General features: G+C 45.7%; 1 protein-coding gene across 3 annotated transcripts in view; it reads left to right on the top strand.

The window, feature by feature from the left end:
• TTC39C (tetratricopeptide repeat domain 39C) overlaps positions 1 to 27,871 on the top strand; it is a 101,394-nt gene that overhangs the window by 16,077 nt on the left and 57,446 nt on the right. For all 3 annotated transcript variants that reach the window (XR_012715446.1, XR_012715447.1, XM_075270602.1), the window contains exon 2: positions 26,693 to 26,741. Coding sequence is in view for 1 of the 3 variants with exons in the window: in XM_075270602.1 (XP_075126703.1) it covers positions 26,693 to 26,741 (49 nt within the window). In the remaining 2 variants the exon portion in view is untranslated. The remainder of the gene's footprint in view (positions 1 to 26,692; positions 26,742 to 27,871) is intronic.

Genomic DNA, 27,871 nt, shown 5'->3' on the forward strand with positions numbered 1-27,871 from the left:
TTTTGTTTCAACCAAAGTACTTGCTTCACATCAGTGTGGTTCAGGAATTCTCTATATATGTCCTGCACAGTTCGTCACTGACAGTTATGGAGCAGATTATTCTCTTAGTGAAGTAGGATTATTAAGAATAGCATTTTGTATGCCAGGCTTAAAAAAAAAAAAAAAAAAAAGGCTACAAGTGGCGCTAGATATGCCTGAATTATTAACAGGGTAGACTTCTTTAGGGCTCGTTAACACGGGGGGGGGGGGGGGGAATTGGCGCGGAATCCATGTCATAATCCGACCCCTCATAATGGTGGTCTATGGAGACTGCTAGCGATCTTTTTTCCGTGAGTTGCATGTTGCCGCTTACGGAAAAAAGAAGCGAGCTGCCATTTCTTCAGGTGTCCGCCTCGCGGCAGTACCCTCCGGACTAGGCCCATTCATTTTGGGCCTACTCCGGAGCGGGAAGCTGCGACTGACAGTCGTGGCAGGCGTATTTTGGTCCCGATTTTGACGCAGCTTCCTGCGTCAAAATCGTTACCAAAATACACTATTCTGTGCTTGTGTGAATTAGGCCTAATAAATCAGGTGCATGCCTTTGTGCCAAAATGGAAGTCTACACCAGCCAGGAACTGGCATAAAATTTGTGTGTAACATATGCCAGGAAACTGGTGTGTGTTATATTACATGGTCTGCCCTGTTCTGCCCACATTTACAGAAAGTTACGAGTGAGGTGCAGAAGGGGGGGATGCGGCGCATCTTTGGCGCACAGCTCTTCTTCAAAGATATGCCATATCTTACACCTCTACAGCAGAAAGCTGGCTTATATATGTTGATAAATTCCCCCCATTGTGTGCAGTGTATGGCGGCCAATCTTCACCCAGTAGTGCAAAGAGAACAACAATCCCCATATACAGCATGTAGTGGGGAAAACTGCAGAACACAAGTCATATAATAGAACAGTGTTAGTCCCCAAGTAAACATCAGCTCATCCTGAAAAGTCAAATAAAAATAAACACATTTGATCGGTGTAATAAAGATTTTTGAAAATCTACCGTATGTTTGACCACTAAGTTCTTGAGTAGTTCTGTGTACATCCTTTGACATTTGTTTCTATGATCGCTGTGTCACAAGCCTTGTGAAAGTTATAGTGGAGACAGTATTGGGTGACACTGGTGTTCCTCATAAGCCGTGCGCTCTGGAAATGATAGATAAAAAATACCGAACCCTTCATAGTAGTAGTAAGTAGGAGTAGTAATAACATACCTCCCAACTTTCAGGGACAGAAGGAGTGACAGAATGTGTGGCATACATAGTAAATTTAGCTCCACCCACTTCTATTTTGGCTCTGCCCATTCCCAGCCATTTCTTTTTGTGCCCCCACACAGTATAAAGCTCCTATAGTCACCCTAGTATTACATGTCCCCACATTATAATGTTTCCCTCTGATTGCCCCCACAATGTAAAGTACCTCCCCCGGTGCCCCAATTTAAACTTTGAAAAATATAGGGGAACATTAAACTGTGGGGGTAGCTGGAGGGGGATGTTAAACTGGGGGCAGGTAGAGGGGGACATTAAACTTGGGGAAACTAGAAGCAGACATTAATGTCCTCCCTTCAGCTGCCCCCAGTGTACTCTCCTTCTCCAGCTTCTTCCCCCAATTTAATGTCCCTCTTCATCTGCCCCCTAAATTTAACTTAAAAAAACAAAAAAAAACAAACACTGATACTCACCTCTTCTGTTACCCCAGCTACTCTGTCAGCTGTCTCTGCTCCCAGAGTGTTCATGGAGCTGCATTTGCGATGTGTTTGACATCATCACATTGTGCCTACAGTTCCTGGGGCCGGAGCACGCTGGGGCAGTGGTGAAGCAGGGAACGGATGACTCCTGGCTTCATCGTAGTATTCAACTCATCTGCGTCCTCCGGACATAGATGAGTTGAAACCAGGACATAATTCCTGCTGATTGGGACAGCGAGACAGGGTCCTTAGTCCGGTACTGTCCCTCTTAATCCAGGATAGTTGGGAGGTATGGCAATAGGAGGTGTGGAGGTGACAATTGCTACCGAGCCCTGTATTATAGATAGCACACGGTAAGTGGGGGCCCAGTTACAGATTTTGCACTGGGGCCCAGGAGGTTCAGTTGACTCCTCCACATATGAGTGTATTTGTAATTCGGCTAGTTGACCTCACAGGGTTGTTTTTAACTGTTTCCTTTCCTGACTGCCCACTGTAGAGAGTGGGAACACTGAGTGACACTCACCTTTCCCAGAATCATGATACTGTAACTACATTTGTAATATGGGCAATGCCTTCGTCTGTTTGCAACGACTCTTTCATGGCCCCTGTATTAGTATTTGGTGTAACTGCAGGCTGTCATCTGACAGCTACTCATCTGTAGCATTATCTGAATGAAGCCAGGAGCATCTGCGTACAACCTGTGGTCACTGCCATTGTTCCCGTAAAGGTCAGCTAGTATTTTCAGATACAAGACGCTCTTATTTTAAGCTCATTAGAGTTAATTACCTTTTGTACTAGACTGGTATAAGCAATAAGATCTGCTGAGCCGTGTGCTTGGGTGCTATGTGTCTTATTGTAGTGGCATTGGGGCTGTACCATAACTGCTAGGATGACAAAATCCTATCAGGGATACCCTGCTGCTGAGCCTTTGTGTCTAAGCCAGTAACATTGATGGCGTCCTATTGTGAAATAACGACTTGTTACTGCGGATGGAATATGCTCACGCTACAGATCAATATAGTCATTTTCCTACCACATTTACCATCATGTCCTTATTTCACCTCCCTTCGATCTTTGGGTAAATCCAGTAAACGTACAGTTTTAATATCTTTTATAACATATATCCATAATTTAGTGCCCTGTTTATCATGCACCAGTCTTACCCCATTGTTTCCTTGGCACATACTTCGTATAGTTCAAGGCACTACATGTTAAATATCGAAATGATCACAGCAATATTTGGAACCAGTTTTAAAACAATATTTAAGTGTCATTTTACAGATTTAAATAGATTTTCTAGACTTACAGGGGTTTTTGTATTTAGGATAGATCCACAGGATCTGATCGATGGGGGTCTGACATCCAGATATCGCACCGATCGCCTGATCTGACTGCCTTTGGCACGGAAGCAATAGAGATGGATGGAGAGGGAAGAAGCTTTGTTCCTATTCAGGTCATAGGTGCAGAGTTTCAGTATCCCCAAATATCACCGCTAGACAATAGAGGAGGCTGCAGTTCCTTCCAGCAAAAGCAGCCAGATCAGCTGATCCGTGCAAGGTCCTGGTGTTGCACCCCTACTGAGCAAATACTGATGGCAAGTCCTGTGCTGTGAATAGGTTGCGAATATACAAAAAAACCTGGGGGGCCAGAGAGCCCCTTTTAAAAGCTAAACATTAAAATGTATATTGTTGTTTTTGTACAATTTGATCCTAATAAAACGAAAAAAAAAATCTTTCCCTATAACCGTATTTAAAACACATCCATGCCATATGTCATGAAAAATCCTGAGCACCTAAGTAGAAAAATTTTAAGTCCATTAAAGTGATCTTTTGGACTGAAACACTTTAGTTATTAATGGGTTAAATATGTATAATATATGTAATACTGTAAATACTTTATATTTTATATTGTGTTGTATTTGTATAGTACTCATTTACAGGGTGTTTGCTCCTCCATTCACATCTATAGAGAAATGCAGCGTTTGGCTTGGGTCTTGTTCCCATAGAGCAGTCCGTTGTGTAGCATGTCTGACAGCGGAGAGGATAGTGCGCTGCTGTGTACATATGAATGGACAAATGTTTGTCTATACAAATGCAGTAAAAAGTATTTCCATGGTTACCTGTAGCCTTAAACTGTGACATTGTAGCCAAAACAGAATTCCAATTCCAATCCATGTGGTAATAGAGTGAAATAACCTGAAAGCACAATATCTAGAAGTAGCCTAAACTCAAAGCACAGTGGCCGAACGGTTACAGATAAGTTTGGGAGAACCTTGGGAGAAGTAAATGATCGGTGTACTATGGGGGACATACTGGAAGAGAATCAGTAAGGTGATTCTTTCTGGGGTGATTGAGTGCAGGATATGACAGGAGGAGAGTAGCTGAGCTCTGTGATATAGTTAGGTTTATATGATGGAAAGACACTGAGCTCTATGATATATAGGTTTATATGATAGACTGAGAGAAGCTAAGCTCTGTGATATATAGGTTTATATAATGGAGAGAAGCTGAGCTCTGTGATATATAGGTTTATATGATGGAGAGACACTGAGCTCTATGATATATAGGTTTATATGATAGAGAAACAGCTCTGTGTTATGTAGGGTTATATGATGGAGAGAAGCTGAGCTCGATTATATATAGGTTTATATGATTGAGAGAAGCTGACCTCTGAGATAATTCGGTTTATATGATAGAGGGAGAGAAGCTGAGCTCTGTGATATATAGGTTTCTATGATGGAGAGAAGCTGAGCTCTGTAATATATTTAGGTTTATATGATAGAGGGAGAGAAGCAGCTCTGTGTTATATAGGGTTATATGATGGAGAAATTGAATGGGATTACATGATTTGGAGAAGGTTTTCTGAGGGAAAAGCAGAGTAAATCCTGACCGGACTCCTAGGAGAGACCTGATATCCCACCCACACACAGTGACAACCTTGTACACACTGATACAAGCAGAGCTGCCATTATGTACAGGTGAAGTAAACTGGTTTCCCACTGTCTCCTGTATGGATAAATGTATATATCACAGAGCTCGGCTTCTCTCTATCATATCATATCATATCATATCATATCATATCATATCATATAAACCTATATATCACAGAGCTCAGCTTCTCTCCATCATATAAATCTACATATCACGGAGCTCAGCTTCTCTCCATCCTATAAACCTATATTTCTATAGATAGGGTAGCCTGGATAAACTAACAGATTACTTTAATAAACCTGACAATATTTTTGTCAGCAGTTGAAGAGTTGTACTTGGTCCGCAGTGACAGCGAGACTAAAGTCTTACATACTGGGGTTTTATCAATCAGTTCTTTAATTCTCTGCCATTCACTTATTTGCCTAGATTTTCTCACATCTCCTATATGCTGTTATGGATCTATATGTTATGAATGACAAATTACACTGCATCACTTTTTAACATACAGTATGTAACTATCCTGAGTTGCTTGAGAGTCTCCTGGAAAAATGGCTCCCAGATATTAGTATCTTCTGTGCACGTCAATCGGAACCTGTAAGGGTAAGTTCATACAGAGGAATGTGGCGCAGATTTTGGGCCAGATTACGTCTCTGAATCAGAAACACATTCTGCCTTCTTTTGTTTTTAATAAGAGGCAGAGTTTGGGGCAGGACACTGAAAAATAACAGCGTCCTGCTCAATCCTGACACGGATTTTGCGACTTGAGTCTTCCTGCTGATTTAGTCCATTTATCTGAGTCTGAACAGCAGCAGAAAGTGCGACTGAATGGTGATACCCTGCAGAGGTAGACTACAGCTGGAAAACAGCAGCGGGAAATGAGGAAGAATCCTTCTTCATTTTCCACTGTGTGAACTTACCCTTAAGTTGCATTGCCTGCAATCAAGTGCACAACCCAGGGGTAGCATGCAGGTCTGTCAGGGGGGTGTGCTCAAACAGGGGTGTAGCTGGGGAGGGGCAACCTGGGCATGTACCCCATCTGTTGGTTGTCATGGAGGGGGTGCCAAACAGTCACTTTTATGTATTTCTATACAGACTATGGGTAGAACTTTGCTAGTCTCAAGAAGCAGCTTAGAAAAGTTGTCAGGAATGCTTTGTAATAAAATACCTGCACAAGCTTCCTGTTATTCTCTAAGACTGTTCATAGTGTGGCCCTGAAATCCTGCTCTGTACATAAGCGTGCTCTGCTTCGTGTATTTACTGACTGGTTAGTTTTAGGTTGTAAAATATCACTTGGACATTCCAGTTTTAATATATCCATATATCCTGGCAGATCTGTTTTAAGAAGTTCTTTGGCAATGTTGTGGAGTCTCAGAATTTGGCAGCCAGTAGCAGACTAATGCTCGAGTGTCTCATTGCACCGGATGATTTCACTCCATCAAGGTCAGGCAGAATTAGGATATGTCCTAAGGTTACCGAAGACGTCTTCATAGTAGCTCCTGATGAACTGTGTTTTCCATAAGACATTGTAGAAGAGCAAGTTTCAAGAGGACTCTGGTGTGATGGTGAATGTACGTTCACTGGCGATGAAGCTTCTTACATTGGAAACCGGCTGTTTATTCTGACGCTTTCAGATTTGATCAATGGCCATATTTCCTTCTCCAGTGAGTCATGTGCTGGAATATTAAGTATGCTTTATGGAAGGCAGGTGGCAACCAGAACGGAGAGATGTGCTAGGTGAAACGTTATAACTGCCTAAAATTATAGAGGCGTGCAAAATCAGTACAAATATTCATATTTTTGTCATACATATGATTTATTAGCTAATTATTTATGGTTGTATTTAGGAATATTACAGAGGACCCTTTCACCACCTCCACCAACTCTTTGCCTCCTTCAGTAGGCGCCTCCACTCCACACTGTGCTAAAGCAGTCATTTCTGTTAGTTTCAGCACAATATACTGTCAGGTGGGCGGGCTTAAGGCTGGAGGAGCAGCAGGGACCGCCCCCCTGACAGCAGATAGCATTATTAGCCTGAAACTAGCTTCAATGATTGCTCAGAAACAGTGGGGGCTAGAGGAAAAATCCCAACTGCGCCAAAACCAGTGGAGCAGCGCCTATCGAAACTTGGAATTGGTGCAGGTGGATGATGGTCCTCCTTAAGGCTGCGATCACATATGAGCTGTTTATAATACCGTTGGATGAAATTGTACATGGCACTGATAGGCTGTATAGAGAACTGGACTACCACAATCTGAACGTGTCTTTATGCTGGCCATACAATATATATGTCTGTTCTCCTACATGCTTGTTCAAAATCTTATTTCAAAACCATGGACAGTTCTATGAAAGTGGTCTCTCCTGTGTAGCCAGAACTGTCTCCTGATTTATGGGGAGGATTAGCACGAGGGTATAGAATGATGTTTCTCATTGGGTGTGAGGGTGAGGCATGTGGCTCCATGTAAACCAGAACCAGTGGCACATAGATATTATCTGGAAACAATATGGTGAGAACAATGGGAGGTGAGAACTGTGCCAGGCCAAAGTATGGAAATGCAGCAGTAGAGATGAGCGAACAGTGTTCTATCGAACTCATGTTCGATCGGATATTAGGCTGTTCGGCATGTTCGAATCGAATCGAACACCGCGTGGTAAAGTGCGCCATTACTCGATTCCCCTCCCACCTTCCCTGGCGCCTTTTTTGCTCCAATAACAGCGCAGGGTAGGTGGGACAGGAACTACGACACCGGTGACGTTGAAAAAAGTAGGCAAAACCCATTGGCTGCCGAATACATGTGACCTCTAATTTAAAAGAACAGCGCCGCCCAGGTTCGCGTCATTCTGAGCTTGCAATTCACCGAGGACGGAGGTTTCCGTCCAGCTAGCTAGGGCTTAGATTCTGGGTAGGCAGGGACAGGCTAGGATAGGAAGGAGAAGACAACCAACAGCTCTTGTAAGAGCTAAATTCCAGGGAGAAGCTTGTCAGTGTAACGTGGCACTGACGGGCTCAATCGCCGCAACCCAGCTTTCCCAGGATCCTGAATGGAATACACTGTCAGTGTATTCCCGTATACCCGATATATACCCCGATACCCGTTCCAACGGTGTGCCCCCCCACCTTCACCCCAGAAATACCCTGCAAGTCCCCTAGCAATAGAATTGGGGCTATATACACCCACAATTTTTACTACTGGTATACAGTGCCATTGTCTGACTGGGAATTCAAAGAATATATTGGGAATACAAATACCCTCATTTCTTGCTACTGCCATATAGTGCCAGTGTCTGACTGGGAATTCAAAGAATATATTGGGGTTACGTGCACCCACAATTTTTACTACTGGTATACAGTGCCATTGTCTGACTGGGAATTCAAAGAATATATTGGGAATACAAATACCCTCATTTCTTGCTACTGCCATATAGTGCCAGTTTCTGACTGGTAATTCAAAGAATATATTGGGGTTACGTGCACCCACAATTTTTACTACTGGTATACAGTGCCATTGTCTGACTGGGAATTCAAAGAATATATTGGGAATACAAATACCCTCATTTCTTGCTACTGCCATATAGTGCCAGTTTCTGACTGGTAATTCAAAGAATATATTGGGGTTACGTGCACCCACAATTTTTACTACTGGTATACAGTGCCATTGTCTGACTGGGAATTCAAAGAGTATATTGGGAATACAAATACCCTCATTTCTTGCTACTGCCATATAGTGCCAGTTTCTGACTGGTAATTCAAAGAATATATTGGGGTTACGTGCACCCACAATTTTTACTACTGGTATACAGTGCCATTGTCTGACTGGGAATTCAAAGAATATATTGGGGTTATAAATACCCTCATTTCTTGCTACTGCCATATAGTGCCAGCTTCTGACTGGTAATTCAAAGAATATATTGGGGTTACGTGCACCCACAATTTTTACTACTGGTATACAGTGCCATTGTCTGACTGGGAATTCAAAGAGTATATTGGGGTTATAAATACCCTCATTTCTTGCTACTGCCATATAGTGCCAGTTTCTGACTGGTAATTCAAAGAATATATTGGGGTTACGTGCACCCACAATTTTTACTACTGGTATACAGTGCCATTGTCTGACTGGGAATTCAAAGAGTATATTGGGAATACAAATACCCTCATTTCCTGCTACTGCCATATAGTGCCAGTTTCTGACTGGGAATTCAAAGAATATATTGGGGTTACGTGCACCCACAATTTTTACTACTGGTATACAGTGCCATTGTCTGACTGGGAATTTAAAGAGTATATTGGGAATACAAATACCCTCATTTCTTGCTACTGCCATATAGTGCCAGTGTCTGACTGGGAATTCAAAGAATATATTGGGGTTACGTGCACCCACAATTTTTACTACTGGTATACAGTGCCAATTTCTAACTAGGAATTCAAAATGCGCAAGGCTCCCGGAAAGGGACGTGGACGAGGCCGTGGGCGAGGTCGGGGGAATGGTTCTGGGGAGCAAGGTAGCAGTGAAGCCACAGGGCGTCCCGTGCCTACTCCTGTGGGGCAGCAAGCATTGCGCCACTCCACAGTGCCAGGGTTGCTTGCCACATTAACTAAACTGCAGGGTACAAACCTTAGTAGGCCCGAGAACCAGGAACAGGTCTTGCAATGGCTGTCAGAGAACGCTTACAGCACATTGTCCAGCAGCCAGTCAGACTCTGCCTCCTCTCCTCCTATTACCCAACAGTCTTGTCTTCCTTCCTCCCAAAATTCCGAAGCTTTACAGAACAATAACCCAAACTGTCCCTGCTCCCCAGAGCTGTTCTCCGCTCCTTTCATTGTCCCTCAACCTGCCTCTCCACGTCACGATTCCACGAACCTAACAGAGGAGCATCTGTGTCCAGATGCTCAAATACTAGAGTCTCCTCCATCTCCGTTCGATTTGGTGGTGGATGACCAGCAACCCACCCTCATCGACGATGATGTGACGCAGTTGCCGTCAGGGCATCCAGTTGACCGGCGCATTGTGCGGGAGGAGGAGATGAGACAGGAGTTGGAAGAGGAAGTGGTGGATGATGAGGACACTGACCCGACCTGGACAGGGGGGATGTCAAGCGGGGAAAGTAGTGTGGATGTTGAGGCAGGTGCAGCACCAAAAAGGGTAGCTAGAGGCAGAGGCAGAGGTCAGCAGCTTAGGCGAAGCCAGGCCACACCCGGAATCTCCCAAGATGTTCCAGTTCGTACCCAGCCCCGAAAAACTCCCACCTCGAGGGCACGTTTCTCGAAGGTGTGGAGTTTTTTCAAGGAATGCGCCGAGGACAGATATAGTGTTGTCTGCACAATTTGCCTCTCGAAATTGATTAGGGGCTCTGAGAAGAGCAACCTGTCCACCACTTCAATGCGCCGTCATTTGGAATCCAAGCACTGGAATCAGTGGCAGGCAGCAACGGCAGGACAAAGGCCGCCTGCCGTTCACGCCACTGCCACTGCCTCTGCCACTGCCTCTGCCTCTGCCACTGCCACTGCTGACTGTGCTGGCGATGCACTCCAGAGGACGAGCCAGGACACCACTTCATCTGCCTCCGCCACTTTGTTGACTTCTACCTCATCCTCCCCTGGTCCTGTCTTATCTCCTTCTCCTGCACCATCAAAGGCACCATCAGGCGTTTCTTTACAACAACCCACCATCTCTCAGACATTGGAGCGGCGGCAGAAATACACTGCTAACCACCCACACGCGCAAGCCTTGAACGCCAACATCGCTAAACTGCTGGCCCAGGAGATGTTGGCGTTCCGGCTTGTTGAAACTCCCGCCTTCCTGGACCTGATGGCAACTGCGGCACCTCGCTATGCCGTCCCTAGCCGTCACTACTTCTCCCGGTGTGCCGTCCCCGCCTTGCACCAGCACGTGTCACTCAACATCAGGCGGGCCCTTAGTTCCGCGCTTTGCACAAAGGTCCACTTGACCACCGACGCGTGGACAAGTGCATGCGGACAGGGACGCTACATTTCACTGACGGCACACTGGGTGAATGTAGTTGAGGCTGGGACTGCTTCCCAAACTGGCCCGGTGTACCTCGTCTCCCCGCCTAACATTCCTGGCAGGGACACGAGAAGAACACCCCCCTCCTCCTCCTCCTCTACCGCCTCCTCCTCCGCCACCGCCTCCTCCTCCGCCACCGCCTCCTCCTCCGCTGTTAGATTGACCCCAGCTACGAGTTGGAAACGTTGCAGCACTGGCGTTGGTAGACGTCAGCAGGCTGTGCTGAAGCTGATCAGCTTGGGGGACAGACAGCACACTGCCTCCGAGGTGAGGGATGCCCTCCTCGATGAGACGGCAATATGGTTTGAGCCGCTGCACCTGGGCCCAGGCATGGTCGTTTGTGATAACGGCCGGAACCTGGTAGCAGCTCTGGAGCTTGCCGGACTCCAACATGTTCCATGCCTGGCCCACGTCTTCAACCTAGTGGTGCAACGTTTCCTAAAGAGCTACCCCAATGTTCCAGAGCTACTGGTGAAAGTGCGGCGCATGTGCGCCCACTTTCGCAAGTCGACAGTAGCCGCTGCTAGCTTAAAATCTCTCCAGCAACGCCTGCATGTGCCACAACACCGGCTTTTGTGCGACGTCCCCACACGCTGGAACTCAACGTTTCAGATGTTGAATAGAGTGGTTGAGCAGCAGAGACCTTTGATGGAATACCAGCTACAAAACCCTAGGGTGCCACAAAGTCAGCTGCCTCAGTTTCACATCCATGAGTGGCCATGGATGAGAGACCTTTGTGACATCCTACGGGTCTTTGAGGAGTCCACAAGGAGGGTGAGCTCTGAGGATGCGATGGTGAGCCTTACAATCCCGCTCTTGTGTGTTCTGAGAGAATCCCTGATTGACATCAGGGATAACTCAGATCACACAGAGGAGTTAGGGATAGCATCCGATCCGTCACAGCTGGAGAGTAGGTCCACACATCTGTCCGCTTCACTGCGTTTAATGGAGGAGGAGGAGGAGGAGGAGGAGGAAGAAGAGTTGTCCGATGATGTGATGGTGATACAGGAGGCTTCCGGGCAACTTCGAATCGTCCCATTGTTGCAGCGCGGATGGGTAGACATGGAGGATGAGGAGGAAATGGAGATTGAACTTTCCGGTGGGGCCAGAGGAGTCATGCCAACTAACACTGTGGCAGACATGGCTGAGTTCATGTTGGGGTGCTTTACAACCGACAAGCGTATTGTCAAAATCATGGAGGACAACCAGTACTGGATCTTTGCTATCCTTGACCCCCGGTATAAAAACAACATCTCGTCTTTTATTCCGGTAGAGGGGAGGGCCAATCGCATCAATGCTTGCCACAGGCAATTGGTGCAGAATATGATGGAGATGTTTCCAGCATGTGACGTTGGCGGCAGGGAGGGCAGTTCCTCCAGTAGGCAACCAAGTTCTCACCGGTCCACACAAACGAGGGGCACACTGTCTAAGGTCTGGGACACCTTGATGGCACCCCCTCGCCAAAGTGCCGCCACGGAGGGTCCTAGTGTCACCAGGCGTGAGAAGTATAGGCGCATGTTGCGGGAATACCTTTCCGACCACAGCCCTGTCCTCTCCGACCCCTCTGCGCCCTACACGTATTGGGTGTCGAAGTTGGACCTGTGGCTTGAACTTGCCCTATATGCCTTGGAGGTGCTGTCCTGTCCTGCCGCCAGCGTCCTATCTGAGAGGGTGTTCAGTGCAGCCGGTGGCATCATCACTGACAAGCGCACCCGTCTGTCAGCTGAGAGTGCCGACCGGCTCACTTTGATAAAAATGAACCACCACTGGATAGAGCCTTCATTTTTGTGCCCACCTGTGTAAAGCACCCCAACATGAAACTCCATGTCTGTACTCAACCTCTCCAATTCCTCCGCATCCTCATACTCATCCACCATAAGCGTTGCACAATTCTGCTAATACTAGGCTCCCTCCAACATGATTTCCCCCAACTCTGCTGGTTAGAGGCTCCCTCCACCCTGATTTCCACCAACTCTGCTGGTTAGAGGCTCCCTCCACCCTGCTTTCCCACAACTCTGCTGGTTAGAGGCTCCTTCCACCATGAATTTGCCAAAACTGGGCTGTTTAGAGGCTCCCTCCACCATGAATTGGTCCAAACTGGGCTGGTTAGAGGCTCCCTCCACCATTAATTGGTCCAAACTGGGCTGGTTAGAGGCTCCCTCCACCATGAATTTGCCCAAACTGGGCTGTTTAGAGGCTCCCTCCACCATGAATTGGTCCAAACTGGGTTTTTTAGAGGCTCCCTCCACCATGAATTGGTCCAAACTGGGCTGGTTAGAGGCTCCCTCCACCATGAATTGATCCAAACTGGGGTGGTTAGAGGCTCCCTCCACCATTAATTGGTCCAAACTGGGCTGGTTAGAGGCTCCCTCCACCATTAATTGGTCCAAACTGGGCTGGTTAGAGGCTCCCTCCACCATTAATTGGTCCAAACTGGGCTGGTTAGAGGCTCCCTCCACCATGAATTTGCCCAAACTGGGCTGTTTAGAGGCTCCCTCCACCATGAATTTGCCCAAACTGGGCTGGTTAGAGGCTCCCTCCACCATGAATTGGTCCAAACTGGGGTTTTTAGAGGCTCCCTCCACCATGAATTGGTCCAAACTTGGCTGTTTAGAGGCTCCCTCCACCATTAATTGGTCCAAACTGGGCTGGTTAGAGGCTCCCTCCACCATGAATTGGTCCAAACTGGGTTTTTTAGAGGCTCCCTCCACCATGAATTTGCCCAAACTGGGCTGTTTAGAGGCTCCCTCCACCATGAATTTGCCCAAACTGGGCTGGTTAGAGGCTCCCTCCACCATGAATTGGTCCAAACTGGGGTTTTTAGAGGCTCCCTCCACCATGAATTGGTCCAAACTTGGCTGTTTAGAGGCTCCCTCCACCATGAATTGGTCCAAACTGGGGTGGTTAGAGGCTCCCTCCACCATTAATTGGTCCAAACTGGGCTGGTTAGAGGCTCCCTCCACCATTAATTGGTCCAAACTGGGCTGGTTAGAGGCTCCCTCCACCATTAATTGGTCCAAACTGGGCTGTTTAGAGGCTCCCTCCACCATGAATTGGTCCAAACTGGGCTGGTTAGAGGCTCCCTCCACCATGAATTTCCCAAAACTTGGCTGTTTAGAGGCTCCCTCCACCATTAATTGGTCCAAACTGGGCTGGTTAGAGGCTCCCTCCACCATGAATTGGTCCAAACTGGGGTTTTTAGAGGCTCCCTCCACCATGAATTGGTCCAAACTTGGCTGTTTAGAGGCTCCCTCCACCATGAATTGGTCCAAACTGGGGTGGTTAGAGGCTCCCTCCACCATTAATTGGTCCAAACTGGGCTGGTTAGAGGCTCCCTCCACCATTAATTGGTCCAAACTGGGCTGGTTAGAGGCTCCCTCCACCATGAATTTGCCCAAACTTGGCTGTTTAGAGGCTCCCTCCACCATGAATTTGCCCAAACTGGGCTGGTTAGAGGCTCCCTCCACCATGAATTGGTCCAAACGGGTTTTTAGAGGCTCCCTTCACCATGAATTGGTCCAAACTTGGCTGTTTAGAGGCTCCCTCCACCATGAATTGGTCCAAACTGGGGTGGTTAGAGGCTCCCTCCACCATTAATTGGTCCAAACTGGGCTGGTTAGAGGCTCCCTCCACCATTAATTGGTCCAAACTGGGCTGGTTAGAGGCTCCCTCCACCATGAATTGGTCCAAACTGGGGTTTTTAGAGGCTCCCTCCACCATGAATTGGTCCAAACTTGGCTGTTTAGAGGCTCCCTCCACCATTAATTGGTCCAAACTGGGCTGGTTAGAGGCTCCCTCCACCATGAATTGGTCCAAACTGGGTTTTTTAGAGGCTCCCTCCACCATGAATTTGCCCAAACTGGGCTGTTTAGAGGCTCCCTCCACCATGAATTGGTCCAAACTGGGTTTTTTAGAGGCTCCCTCCACCATGAATTGGTCCAAACTGGGCTGGTTAGAGGCTCCCTCCACCATGAATTGGTCCAAACTGGGGTGGTTAGAGGCTCCCTCCACCATTAATTGGTCCAAACTGGGCTGGTTAGAGGCTCCCTCCACCATGAATTGGTCCAAACTGGGCTGGTTAGAGGCTCCCTCCACCATTAATTGGTCCAAACTGGGCTGGTTAGAGGCTCCCTCCACCATGAATTTGCCCAAACTGGGCTGTTTAGAGGCTCCCTCCACCATGAATTTGCCCAAACTGGGCTGGTTAGAGGCTCCCTCCACCATGAATTGGTCCAAACTGGGGTTTTTAGAGGCTCCCTCCACCATGAATTGGTCCAAACTTGGCTGGTTAGAGGCTCCCTCCACCATGAATTGGTCCAAACTGGGTTTTTTAGAGGCTCCATCCACCATGAATTTGCCCAAACTGGGCTGTTTAGAGGCTCCCTCCACCATGAATTGGTCCAAATTGGGGTGGTTAGAGGCTCCCTCCACCATTAATTGGTCCAAACTGGGCTGGTTAGAGGCTCCCTCCACCATTAATTGGTCCAAACTGGGCTGGTTAGAGGCTCCCTCCACCATGAATTGGTCCAAACTGGGGTTTTTAGAGGCTCCCTCCACCATGAATTGGTCCAAACTTGGCTGTTTAGAGGCTCCCTCCACCATTAATTGGTCCAAACTGGGCTGGTTAGAGGCTCCCTCCACCATGAATTGGTCCAAACTGGGTTTTTTAGAGGCTCCCTCCACCATGAATTTGCCCAAACTGGGCTGTTTAGAGGCTCCCTCCACCATGAATTGGTCCAAACTGGGGTGGTTAGAGGCTCCCTCCACCATTAATTGGTCCAAACTGGGCTGGTTAGAGGCTCCCTCCACCATTAATTGGTCCAAACTGGGCTGGTTAGAGGCTCCCTCCACCATGAATTGGTCCAAACTGGGGTTTTTAGAGGCTCCCTCCACCATGAATTGGTCCAAACTTGGCTGTTTAGAGGCTCCCTCCACCATTAATTGGTCCAAACTGGGCTGGTTAGAGGCTCCCTCCACCATGAATTGGTCCAAACTGGGTTTTTTAGAGGCTCCCTCCACCATGAATTTGCCCAAACTGGGCTGTTTAGAGGCTCCCTCCACCATGAATTGGTCCAAACTGGGTTTTTTAGAGGCTCCCTCCACCATGAATTGGTCCAAACTGGGCTGGTTAGAGGCTCCCTCCACCATGAATTGGTCCAAACTGGGGTGGTTAGAGGCTCCCTCCACCATTAATTGGTCCAAACTGGGCTGGTTAGAGGCTCCCTCCACCATTAATTGGTCCAAACTGGGCTGGTTAGAGGCTCCCTCCACCATTAATTGGTCCAAACTGGGCTGGTTAGAGGCTCCCTCCACCATGAATTTGCCCAAACTGGGCTGTTTAGAGGCTCCCTCCACCATGAATTTGCCCAAACTGGGCTGGTTAGAGGCTCCCTCCACCATGAATTGGTCCAAACTGGGGTTTTTAGAGGCTCCCTCCACCATGAATTGGTCCAAACTTGGCTGTTTAGAGGCTCCCTCCACCATTAATTGGTCCAAACTGGGCTGGTTAGAGGCTCCCTCCACCATGAATTGGTCCAAACTGGGTTTTTTAGAGGCTCCCTCCACCATGAATTTGCCCAAACTGGGCTGTTTAGAGGCTCCCTCCACCATGAATTGGTCCAAACTGGGGTGGTTAGAGGCTCCCTCCACCATTAATTGGTCCAAACTGGGCTGGTTAGAGGCTCCCTCCACCATTAATTGGTCCAAACTGGGCTGGTTAGAGGCTCCCTCCACCATGAATTTGCCCAAACTGGGCTGGTTAGAGGCTCCCTCCACCATGAATTGGTCCAAACTGGTTTTTTTAGAGGCTCCCTCCACCATGAATTTGCCCAAACTGGGCTGGTTAGAGGCTCCCTCCACCATGAATTGGTCCAAACTGGGGTTTTTAGAGGCTCCCTCCACCATGAATTTGCCCAAACTGGGCTGTTTAGAGGCTCCCTCCACCATGAATTGGTCCAAACTGGGTTTTTTAGAGGCTCCCTCCACCATGAATTGGTCCAAACTGGGCTGGTTAGAGGCTCCCTCCACCATGAATTGGTCCAAACTGGGGTGGTTAGAGGCTCCCTCCACCATTAATTGGTCCAAACTGGGCTGGTTAGAGGCTCCCTCCACCATTAATTGGTCCAAACTGGGCTGGTTAGAGGCTCCCTCCACCATGAATTTGCCCAAACTGGGCTGTTTAGAGGCTCCCTCCACCATGAATTTGCCCAAACTGGGCTGGTTAGAGGCTCCCTCCACCATGAATTGGTCCAAACTGGGGTTTTTAGAGGCTCCCTCCACCATGAATTGGTCCAAACTTGGCTGTTTAGAGGCTCCCTCCACCATTAATTGGTCCAAACTGGGCTGGTTAGAGGCTCCCTCCACCATGAATTGGTCCAAACTGGGTTTTTTAGAGGCTCCCTCCACCATGAATTTGCCCAAACTGGGCTGTTTAGAGGCTCCCTCCACCATGAATTTGCCCAAACTGGGCTGGTTAGAGGCTCCCTCCACCATGAATTGGTCCAAACTGGGGTTTTTAGAGGCTCCCTCCACCATGAATTGGTCCAAACTGGGTTTTTTAGAGGCTCCCTCCACCATGAATTGGTCCAAACTGGGCTGGTTAGAGGCTCCCTCCACCATGAATTGGTCCAAACTGGGGTGGTTAGAGGCTCCCTCCACCATTAATTGGTCCAAACTGGGCTGGTTAGAGGCTCCCTCCACCATTAATTGGTCCAAACTGGGCTGGTTAGAGGCTCCCTCCACCATGAATTTGCCCAAACTGGGCTGTTTAGAGGCTCCCTCCACCATGAATTTGCCCAAACTGGGCTGGTTAGAGGCTCCCTCCACCATGAATTGGTCCAAACTGGGGTTTTTAGAGGCTCCCTCCACCATGAATTGGTCCAAACTTGGCTGTTTAGAGGCTCCCTCCACCATTAATTGGTCCAAACTGGGCTGGTTAGAGGCTCCCTCCACCATGAATTGGTCCAAACTGGGTTTTTTAGAGGCTCCCTCCACCATGAATTTGCCCAAACTGGGCTGTTTAGAGGCTCCCTCCACCATGAATTGGTCCAAACTGGGGTGGTTAGAGGCTCCCTCCACCATTAATTGGTCCAAACTGGGCTGGTTAGAGGCTCCCTCCACCATTAATTGGTCCAAACTGGGCTGGTTAGAGGCTCCCTCCACCATGAATTTGCCCAAACTGGGCTGGTTAGAGGCTCCCTCCACCATGAATTGGTCCAAACTGGGTTTTTTAGAGGCTCCCTCCACCATGAATTTGCCCAAACTGGGCTGGTTAGAGGCTCCCTCCACCATGAATTGGTCCAAACTGGGGTTTTTAGAGGCTCCCTCCACCATGAATTTGCCCAAACTCTGCTGGTTAGAGGCTCAATCCACCCTGATTTTCAAAACAAATGTTGGTGCCAACCTCAACTTACTACAAGGGCCAAATTCACTGCTGGTGACAAGCTCTCCTCACTGCAAGTGCCAAATACACATGTTTCAAGGTGTTTTCCTACTGTCAGAGAGGTGGTATTGAGTGTGTAAAGTGTGTAGTTGTTAGGCTGTGATGTTGGGGTAATAGAGGGTCTTTGGTGTGTTAGATGCCCCCAGACATGCTTCCCCTGCTGTCCCAGTGTCATTCCAGAGGTGTTGGCATCATTTCCTGGGGTGTCATAGTGGACTTGGTGACCCTCCAGACACGGATTTGGGTTTCCCCCTTAACGAGTATCTGTTCCCCATAGACTATAATGGGGTTCGAAACCCGTTCGAACACACGAACATTGAGCGGCTGTTCGAATCGAATTTCGAACCTCGAACATTTTAGTGTTCGCTCATCTCTATGCAGCAGTAGTTATAAGGAATGCAATACAGCTAGGACACACACATTGTACAGCTAGGACACAGTAAGGAAATTCATGCAAATAGTATGAGCCTGGTAACATTTGCTCTTCATATCCAGGGTCATATCTAGCTTTTACAGATCTGTGCCAGTATTGAATAAGATGTGCATAGTCATTCACTAGGATTTAGAGGAATTCTGTATTCCACTGAAAGCCTTGTGGCATGCCATGTAACCTGCTCTATGCGATGAAGAATAAAAGTGCCTGAGGTGGCCCATGGACTTGTGGTAATACGTGCTTACATTAGTTTCTACGTATCGCTTAGCGTTATACGGTTTCTGTGGTTCTTATCTAGGATGTTTTTTAAAATCTTCATAACTCTAAACTTAAAGGGGTTACACATTTTTTAAAAATATTGTTGGCTAGCTAGCTGACCTATTGCCGGGAGGGGTCATCCATATCAGATCAGTGGAGACCTGGCATCTCAGCAGCTGATGCTCACGGAATGGAGCACGAAGCAGACAGCGCTGTTCTCTGTGTAGTGGCCAGACCAGGTTACTGCACATCACCTTCCATACACTTAAACAAGAGCTTAGTTGTAGTGACTTGGTTCAGCCACTACAAAGAGAATTCAGTGGTCTGCTTCCTGCTCCATTCTCTATGTATCAGCAAGTTAAGACTTACCATTCTTCTCTTAGATGGACTATTCACAATTGAAAATATTCAGAAGACAGTTGTAGTATGGACTGTGTTGGGTCATGGTGAACAGCTCTGCATGCTCTGCTTACTGCTTATACTAGGTTCACACCTATGTCTGTGTTTCTGTCCTTCTGGTACACTGGAATGACACAAACAAACCGAAAGGGACCCCTTTGACTATAATGCTGAATGTCCCTCCTTTTTAACAAAAATCGATGATAAAGTCTCCTTTAGGCCGGGGCCCCACGGGACGTAAACGCCGCAATTTGCCCGCAGCAGAGACGCTGCAGGAAAAATTGCTGGGTTTTACAGTGCAAGCAAAGGGGATGGGATACATGCGAATCCCATGCCCACTTTGCGGAAAAAAATGCAGCGCGGACACGCTGTGATTTGCAAAGCCGTTGCTGCTTTGCTAATCGCAGCATGTCAATTATATCTACAGAAACACCGGCAGCTTTCCCGTAGATATAATGGGAAGAGAAAGACCGCGGAGGAAAACTCTGTGAACTTTCTCTTAAAAGTGCTGCGGGAAGAACCGCAATGCATTCACGCAGCGGCTCTTTCAGCAGCGCTTTAGCCATGGGGCCTTAGCCTTAAGGACTTTTTGTTCAGTGATGTGAGATGAACCAGGTGTAGACCACACAAAGGGAGAAAACGTAAAATGATAAAACAATTTATTTATTTTTTTGTTAATCCACTTGTTTTGGCCATAAGAATGGCACTAAGAAACCATACGTGTGTCCTTGATCATGAACTTTGAGAAATATGACATCGCTTATAATATTTTTCTTGTCAGTGCATGGCTGATGGTTAGATCACATGTACACTGTTGTGTGGTGTTACAGATGCTTACTCAGAATACAAGTTGCCACTTGTGCGTCCTTCATTTCTTTAAGAGGAACCAAATATTAGATTAGTTTATTCAACTAGATCATCTGTAAACATACAGCGTGCTGAGATGAGGTTTATGGGCTTTCTTCTTCTTCCTTGTTTCTCTAGTTTGTGCTTTTTTAGCAGCATTACCTTGTGATGTGTAAGGACGGCCCATTGGACTCTTAAGGCTGTAGTGAGCAGAGATTTATAGGGGACCTGAGTTTTCATGAAAAGTTTAACAATGTGCAATTTCTTGCTGGGCAATCTATTCTATGACTGTATAAGCCTTCATACATGTCCTATCAGTTTTTCTGTTGCTATTAATACTACATTAAACCTGCGGCACACTTTATGTTTGTCTCTGAGGCTGTGGGTTTGTATTATAAGGAGCGTTCTGCCCCCTCCCCCATGCATTATAAGAAGTTTGGTTTGTTTACATGCGATTCTGCCAGGAGAAACTGTACAAGAGCAAACAAATAGCTGAAATAGCATACATGTAAGTATGACACAGGAAAAGAGCAATCTATGATGAAACCCATCTTGCATCTATGGAGACAAAATTTACCTAGTAACAAGGAGTGAACTGCAAATTATAAGGGATATACCTAGTAGCAGGTTTTTTAAGGTAAAAAGCAGCAATATTTTTAATTAAAGAGCATTGCATTTTAATCCAGAATCACACGCTCATGAAATGAGATTAAGGGTGGGTTCACAACTGCGTCAGAGTCATGGCCACAGAAACTGCGAAAAATCGTCAGGGAAAAATCCTGAATGGAGGATCTTTCTCTCCGCTGCCTTCAGTATGAAAATGGCAGACAACCAGGTACTAGTCAGTGGAGTGCGCTGGTGTCCATGTGTAAGTGCTGTTTTAACCCCTTCCCGACATGCGCCGTAATAGTACGGCGCATGTCGGGTCTGTAACTATGGCGACCACCCGGGAGCTGGGCGGCCGCCATAGCCGCCGGGTGTCTGCCATAGCCGCCGGGTGTCTACTGCTTTAAGCAGTAGACAACTGGCTCTAATGCCTCCGATCAGTCCCGGAGGCGCCGTTTTCCCGGCGGCGCATGGGCCAGCCATTTTGCCGGTGATCGCCGACTCCTGGAGCATGCTCCAGGGCCGACGTCACGTTGGCATGACAGCCGGGAGCCTTTACAAGGCTCCCAGGCTTGTCTGCAAATTTTCTTTTGCAGGCTGGTGTAGGCTGGAAAACTTACATACAGAATAATTCCTTTGCGTTTGTTCTTGCCTATACCATCCTGCCTGCGGATTAGTCTGCATGTTCATTGGGGCAGGTTCTCTTTAGAAACCACAACAAAACATATAAAATACTGGCAGTGGTTAGCGGTGGAGTGTTGATGGTTCACATAAAATACTGAATAAGCCTGCTCTTTCTTCATAGGAACTTAGAAATTAAAAGGAGGTATTTGTATCTTAAGACATGAGCTGTCTTGGATTGGGGGTCCTTTGTTCCTGTTACTGTAGGTCCCAGAAGTAACACCCACATCTAACAGACTATTATGGCGTATCCCTATAACAATACCTCTTTGAGGAGTGTCATCCATTGCTGTCATTACTTGTTGCTAGGTGGACGCCCAACCTTTGGACCACTTTCAGAAGTTCATTAGAGAATCTTAAGGACTTCATAAGGAATAATCATAATAAGAGAACTCTCTGAAATCTGACTTATAAGATCACGTCTAGGCTTATTGAAAAGAGATGAACTAGATCCAGCCATTATTCCATGCGATATGCCAATGTTTCTATGGCAAGGTCATCCAGTTCAGTCTCTGCCTGCTTCTTCTTCCAACGTCTTGTAATAGGACATAAGTGTGATATACCACGCAAGATCCTATTAGCTTCATTTCCAGGCCAAGCTGATCTTGCGCATGGCTTGTAACACTATTAACATAGCCGTTTGTATTGATTTGCATTTTTAGTGTGTGGCCAGGGCTTGCACTGAGTAAAGTACAGCTGTAATGGAAGTTTTAATGTGCAAGGAAGTGATTCAAGTACATAAAAGCTTTTTCTGAATGTGCGCTGGATGGTTTTTTCTGGAGTACACCACAATAGACATTTTCTATGTTATTAGAAGAAATAGGCAGAGGATTTGTAAATATAGATCATTCAGCGTAATTTGTGGGTTGCAGGCGCTGAGCTCTGCCTTGACTCATCCATTATATCATCGCTCCCACAGCCTGGGTACGATAATGGCTTCGCTAGGTAAATCAATGGACTGGAGATTTCTAAAGCATCTTACAGAACGTAGGAACCTTTCATGAGATAAGCGCTCTTTGCCTTCACTTTCCATTTTTATACAATGTGTTTGCCCTTGAGGCCCCACAGCAAAGGATTATGGGATGTCTGAGGATTGAAACATTTCTGATGCCTTCCCCCCCCCCCCCGAATGTTAGATTATAATACTTACAAGTTAGCATTACCTTTAGACTGGCAGCGGAGTCTGTTAAAGGTTGCTAATATTAGATCTGTGACACATAGTTTAGCTGTTCTAAGCCGCTAATACACAGATAATGGTGCAGGAAGCAGACAGCGCTGTTCTGTGTAGTGGTGGAATTGAGTCACTGCAGTTTAGCTGATCTGCAGTACCCTGGAGTGGCCACTACACAGAACAGTGCTGTCTGCTTCCTGCACCATTCTCTGAAAACAGCTTATCGATAGGGGTATGGGGTGTCAGACCCCCACTAAACTAATCTTTTTAGCTCTGAAAAAAAAAAATCTATAATATAATTAAAAATAATTCATTGTTTTATTTTTAGGTTGGAGTTGATAACTTTTTTTTTTTTTTTCCTAAATTCTATTCCACTCAAAACTGGCCTGGACTCTGACCCCCGACTCCACATCCTTGTCTCTGATTACGTATCGAGATCTTTTACACCATGGCGGAACTCCATTATAAGTGACTGGTTCATTGCCAACTTTTGCAGTCTGTCATATTTCAGATCTGGTACATAAAAAATAAAATGTTTGATGAAAGTGTGGACCGAGCCCAAGACCAATAACCCCAATCTCCTGTGACAATACTTTCAGTATAGAGCTCTGGATGTTCAGCATTGTCATATTACCATCTATGCCGGTCTTCACATACTGCTTTAATAAAAGTAATTGGGATCTGGACGGTCACTACAATGTTGCTTTTATGACACTGAACTATTAGAGCACAAGAAAGCCGCACAATTTAGAATATGGTGAAATATTACTAAATATATCATATCAATCACATCTTTAGGAATAAGACAAATATAAAAGTCTTCCAGGCTTCGGTTTACTTTTCTATTATATTAGTTGTGTTTCAGCTGCCAGGATGTGTTTATCTTACTGGATGAATGTCTACTCCGCACTCCCAACCATCACACTGCCCTCCGGCCATGTCTGTACTGTCAGATTCGTACTGGGGAATGTATCCTGGTTCTGCATGATTTTGGCTGCAGTTTTTGCTCTGGTATACTTTTACCTTTTTGTCTGTAGACGGCCAAAAACATTTATTTTGTTAAAACCCTGCATATTATCTTTTCTGTATCTTGTGGGGTAGGCATCATTCAATAAATCAGACGTTTTATTTCATATCACAGGTATCCCTGTATTGTGATGTGCAGTGCTGTAATAGACGTTAAATGTAGTTGGGGGAGGTGGTATATTCCCTTTAAAAATGAGCAGAGGGCTATTTAAGGGTTATTGTGTCCTAAAAGCTCCAGTACAAGTCTGCTATACTGATAAGTTGCAGATTTGTAGGGTTTTATGGCCAACACAGTTATGCTCCTTGTTCTGAATGGCGGAGAGGGCAGTGAGGCAATCTCTACTTCATTCCTTTCAGTGGGGCCACCAGAGATGGCCGAGGGTTGGACTTTAGCTAGATCTGGCAGTCCCATTGAAGTGAATGGAGCAGGGGGGCGTCTGCCATCCACTGTTCCAGTCAAAGAAGGGAGTAAAACACACCCATTGTTGTGATCAGTGGGGGTGCCAGCTGTCAGATTCCCACTGATATTAAACTCTATTCCTATCCTCTGGATTTGATACAGGTGAGAATAAAGAATTTTTTATTTTCTTTATTGTTGCAACTTTGCAAATAGTCATGTGCAGATAGAAATAATCCATTTTGTGTCTACAGCAGGCCTATGTGTCTCTATGGTAACAGACTACAAAAGGACCTGAGCAGTGCAATGTAATGGTGCTGTGTTATTGTGCAGGACGTTGTCTACATCTGATTTTTGGTCTCTGTTATGAACAGAAACCTCTGCATGGAACTGGATCTGTCTCAGCATGGACGCCAGTGGTAGCCAAAGGACACCATTTACTTACAAGAGGGTCGTGGAGTTTTTCTAGCTTGTCGTTATCTTTGATGGAAAAAATGCCACATGTGGAACTTTATAAAATCTCTCTCTATCTATCTATCTATCTATCTATCTATCTATCTATCTATCTATTTATCTATCTATCTATCTACCTATATGTGTGTATATTGACATAATGACTATCACAAGTATAGTTGATGACTGAGCAGTTGGGAATGACCCCATGTGCATATATATATATATATATATATATATATATATATATATATCCATATCCGTTTGGCAGGGTGTACTCAGTTTGTTGGTTAACATGCCATGACTAGTCTGTCGATTCTGAACAAAAACGTACTGTCCAAGTGGTTCACAATCAGTGATAGGCCCAGGTAGTGTTAATTCTGTCCTGGAGATTGAGATTACTTCAATGTCTTAGTGCTATCTGCACTACTGTATGATGCTCATATAGCAGTATTCAGTGATCTTTTTTTTTTTCTTTTTTTTTTTTTTTTCTATCAAATTTTGTCAAGATAAGGAGCAAATTCAAATAGAGAAAAGGAAAGAAAGAAGTTTTGTTTGTTTTTCTTTCCATTTTAGGATCCGGTCCCGGTTAGAAGGAAAAAAAACAAAAGCATACTAATCAGATAGTAAAGTGTAATGTCAAGTTAAAGTTTGCTGCATTTTGCACATCAAATTTACACTGTGGTAGTCTATGAACATGTTTGGTATTTGTCAAATGTACAAATGTAGTGGGGCAACACGGTGGCTCAGTGGTTAGCACTGGTTCCTTGCAGCGCTGGAGTCCTGGGTTCAAATCCTGCCAAGGACATCTGCAAGGAGTTTGTATGTTCTCCCCATGTTGGCATGGATTTCCTCCCATACTCCAAAGACATACTGATAGGGAAAATTGTACATTGTGAGCCTTACATGGAGCTCACAATCTACACAAAAAAAAAGTACAAATGTATTGTAAATAAGGAGTGCATGTCGTTTCCATATAGAGAAATTGTATGCTCTGACTGCCTCAGATTTGTAGCAGTAAGAACTACATGTGAAAACATAGGTTTTACTTATTATTAAGAGAGAGTTTGTTTCAAGCAGTTTGTTGTACGTTTAATACCCTTAAAGGGACATTCCCATCTCAAGGATCATATTCAGATTTGTAGCTTAAGCTAACTGAAGTGTTTTACCCCAAACATTGCGATATCTATTTTACTCTGTTTGTCAGATACTGCTAAACCTCTTTCCTTAGTATTTACAGTGGGTTTCCTAGGCCTGCTCTCAGATCAGATGATGCCCTCTATATTCTCTTCTCTCACCCTCTCTCCATATTCTTTTCAGGTTTTGACCCCTGATGAGGGCTAGTAAAGTTTCTTGAGAAGTTCTGCTGATATCTCTGTATGTAAATCCACAGATCACTGTTCTGTTTACAACAAGCAAGGTCCATGCTATAATGATCTGAAAACCAGGAAGTGAAGGGGAGAAGAGAAAGGAGGGCAGATGAAATCCTGAGATGAGAAAATCCCTTTAAAGAGGACCTTTCATGGATTTGGGCACAGGCAGTTCTATATACTGCTGGAAAGCCAACAGTGCGCTGAATTCAGCGCACTGTCTGCTTTCCCGATCTGTGCCCTGGGTAAAGCGCTATCGGTCTAACTGCTAACTGTCAGAAACGCCCTTCTGACTGTAAAGAGCTACGGTACCGGGACCGATAGCGCTTTACCCGGGCACAGATCGGGAAAGCCGATAGTATGCTGAATTCAGTGCACTGTCAGCTTTCCAGCAGTATATAGAACTGCCTGTGCCCAATCTGATGAAAGGTCCTCTTTAAAATGAGTCTGTCACCATAACCAAAGCATATTAACCCAACCTTGAAGATAAGTTACCAACAGTGTTTACTACCTGTAAATCTGTGCCTGTCTGTCAATATGTAAATGAGCTTTTTTGGAATAATGAGCGCCTTTCCACTTGCCTTTTTGGAGCAATGGCAATGCTCTTTTTGCTCCAAACAGCTCATTAACATATTATCGGGACATCTCAGCAACAGAGGCATAATTTCACCAGGGGAAAACACCATTTGATTCAGGTGACCCCCCCCTAACCTGTCTGCCATGCTGGGTTCTGGTGACAAACTCCCTTTAAGCCCATGGTAAATTGTAAAAGTAGTTGCTATTGCTTAGTGGTTTAGGATATAGGGTTAGTAGTAAGGAAGTTGTGTTCTTAGTATTCTCCTAAAGTAAAATGTCTTCACATCTGGAATTTGAAATGTTTTCTTCAGAATTGCCAATTTCTTCACCAATGTAACCGTCCCACCACTGTTTTGTCTTGTAGGAATCACAGTCCATTAATGAGCTTTGGAGCTAGTTTTGTCAGCTTCTTGGTAAGTGGTGAAGTACTTTCATTCATCTAGTATGTGTATATATAGTCGGCATTACCTGCACCTGCTCTTCAGATCTCTGTATATGTTGGTTTGTTTTTAGTAGATCATTTTAACAGGTTTTATCATTTACACACTGCTGTCATTCTGTTGATAGAAAAGGATACAGACAAGACCTTCTGTTTGCATCCGTCATCCTGAGACTTTAAAGGTTAAAAAAAAAGACTAAATCTTCCATCTTTTTGCTTATTTTTCCAATTTTTATTTTTTTTACATTAGTCACTGGTGACAGATGTAGATAAAGGGAGTTCTGTCTGCATCTTTCATTCTGCCAACATTTCTGACATTTGTTCTGATCTCGTGACAGGATGACAACAATGTAAACCTAGCCTAAAGCTTTGTATTTCATATAGAAGAGTGGATTTAAAGAGGATCTTTCATGGATTTGGGCACAGGCAGTTTTATATACCACTGGAGAGCCGACAGTGCACTGAATTCAGCGCACTGTCGGCTTTCCTGATCTGTGGCCCAGGTGAAGAGCTATCGGTGCCGGTACTGTAGCTCTTTACAGTCAGAAGGGGAATTTCTGACAGCCAGTCAGGAACGTCCTTCTGCACAGCAGCGCCTATAGCACTGTGCTGTGTGAGCGGGGAGGAACGCCCCCTCCTCTGCTCACAGTACTGGTCCATAGACGAGTATTATCATCGATAGGCGCTGCTGTGAAGAAGGACGTACCTGACTGACTGTCAGAAACGCCCTTGTGACTGTGAAGAGCTACAGTACCGGGACCGATAGCTCTTCACCCGGGGCACAGATCGGGAAAGCCAGCGGTATATAACACTGCCTGTACCCAAATCCATGAAAGGTCCTCTTTAATAAGTCCCCTCTTAACATTCCCACAGGGCTTTAAGAAGAGAATTTGGCAATATTCTGTGACTCTTCTGTCCAATAGAGAGGATGTAAATGAGGAAGAAATTAGTAAAAAGATATTTGTTTTTTTTTTGTGATTATTTCAAAATTCACATTGAGCAGTTGAGTGAACAAAGGAAGTTAGCAAATTCTGTTTGTACTCTCTCTTTTCAGATGTGCTATACAGAGGGTCAATGGTCACCTTTTAAGGGGTCCACACGTTG

Source organism: Leptodactylus fuscus, chromosome 4 (genome assembly GCF_031893055.1).
Source record: "Leptodactylus fuscus isolate aLepFus1 chromosome 4, aLepFus1.hap2, whole genome shotgun sequence".
NCBI classification, from domain to species: Eukaryota; Metazoa; Chordata; class Amphibia; order Anura; family Leptodactylidae; genus Leptodactylus; species Leptodactylus fuscus.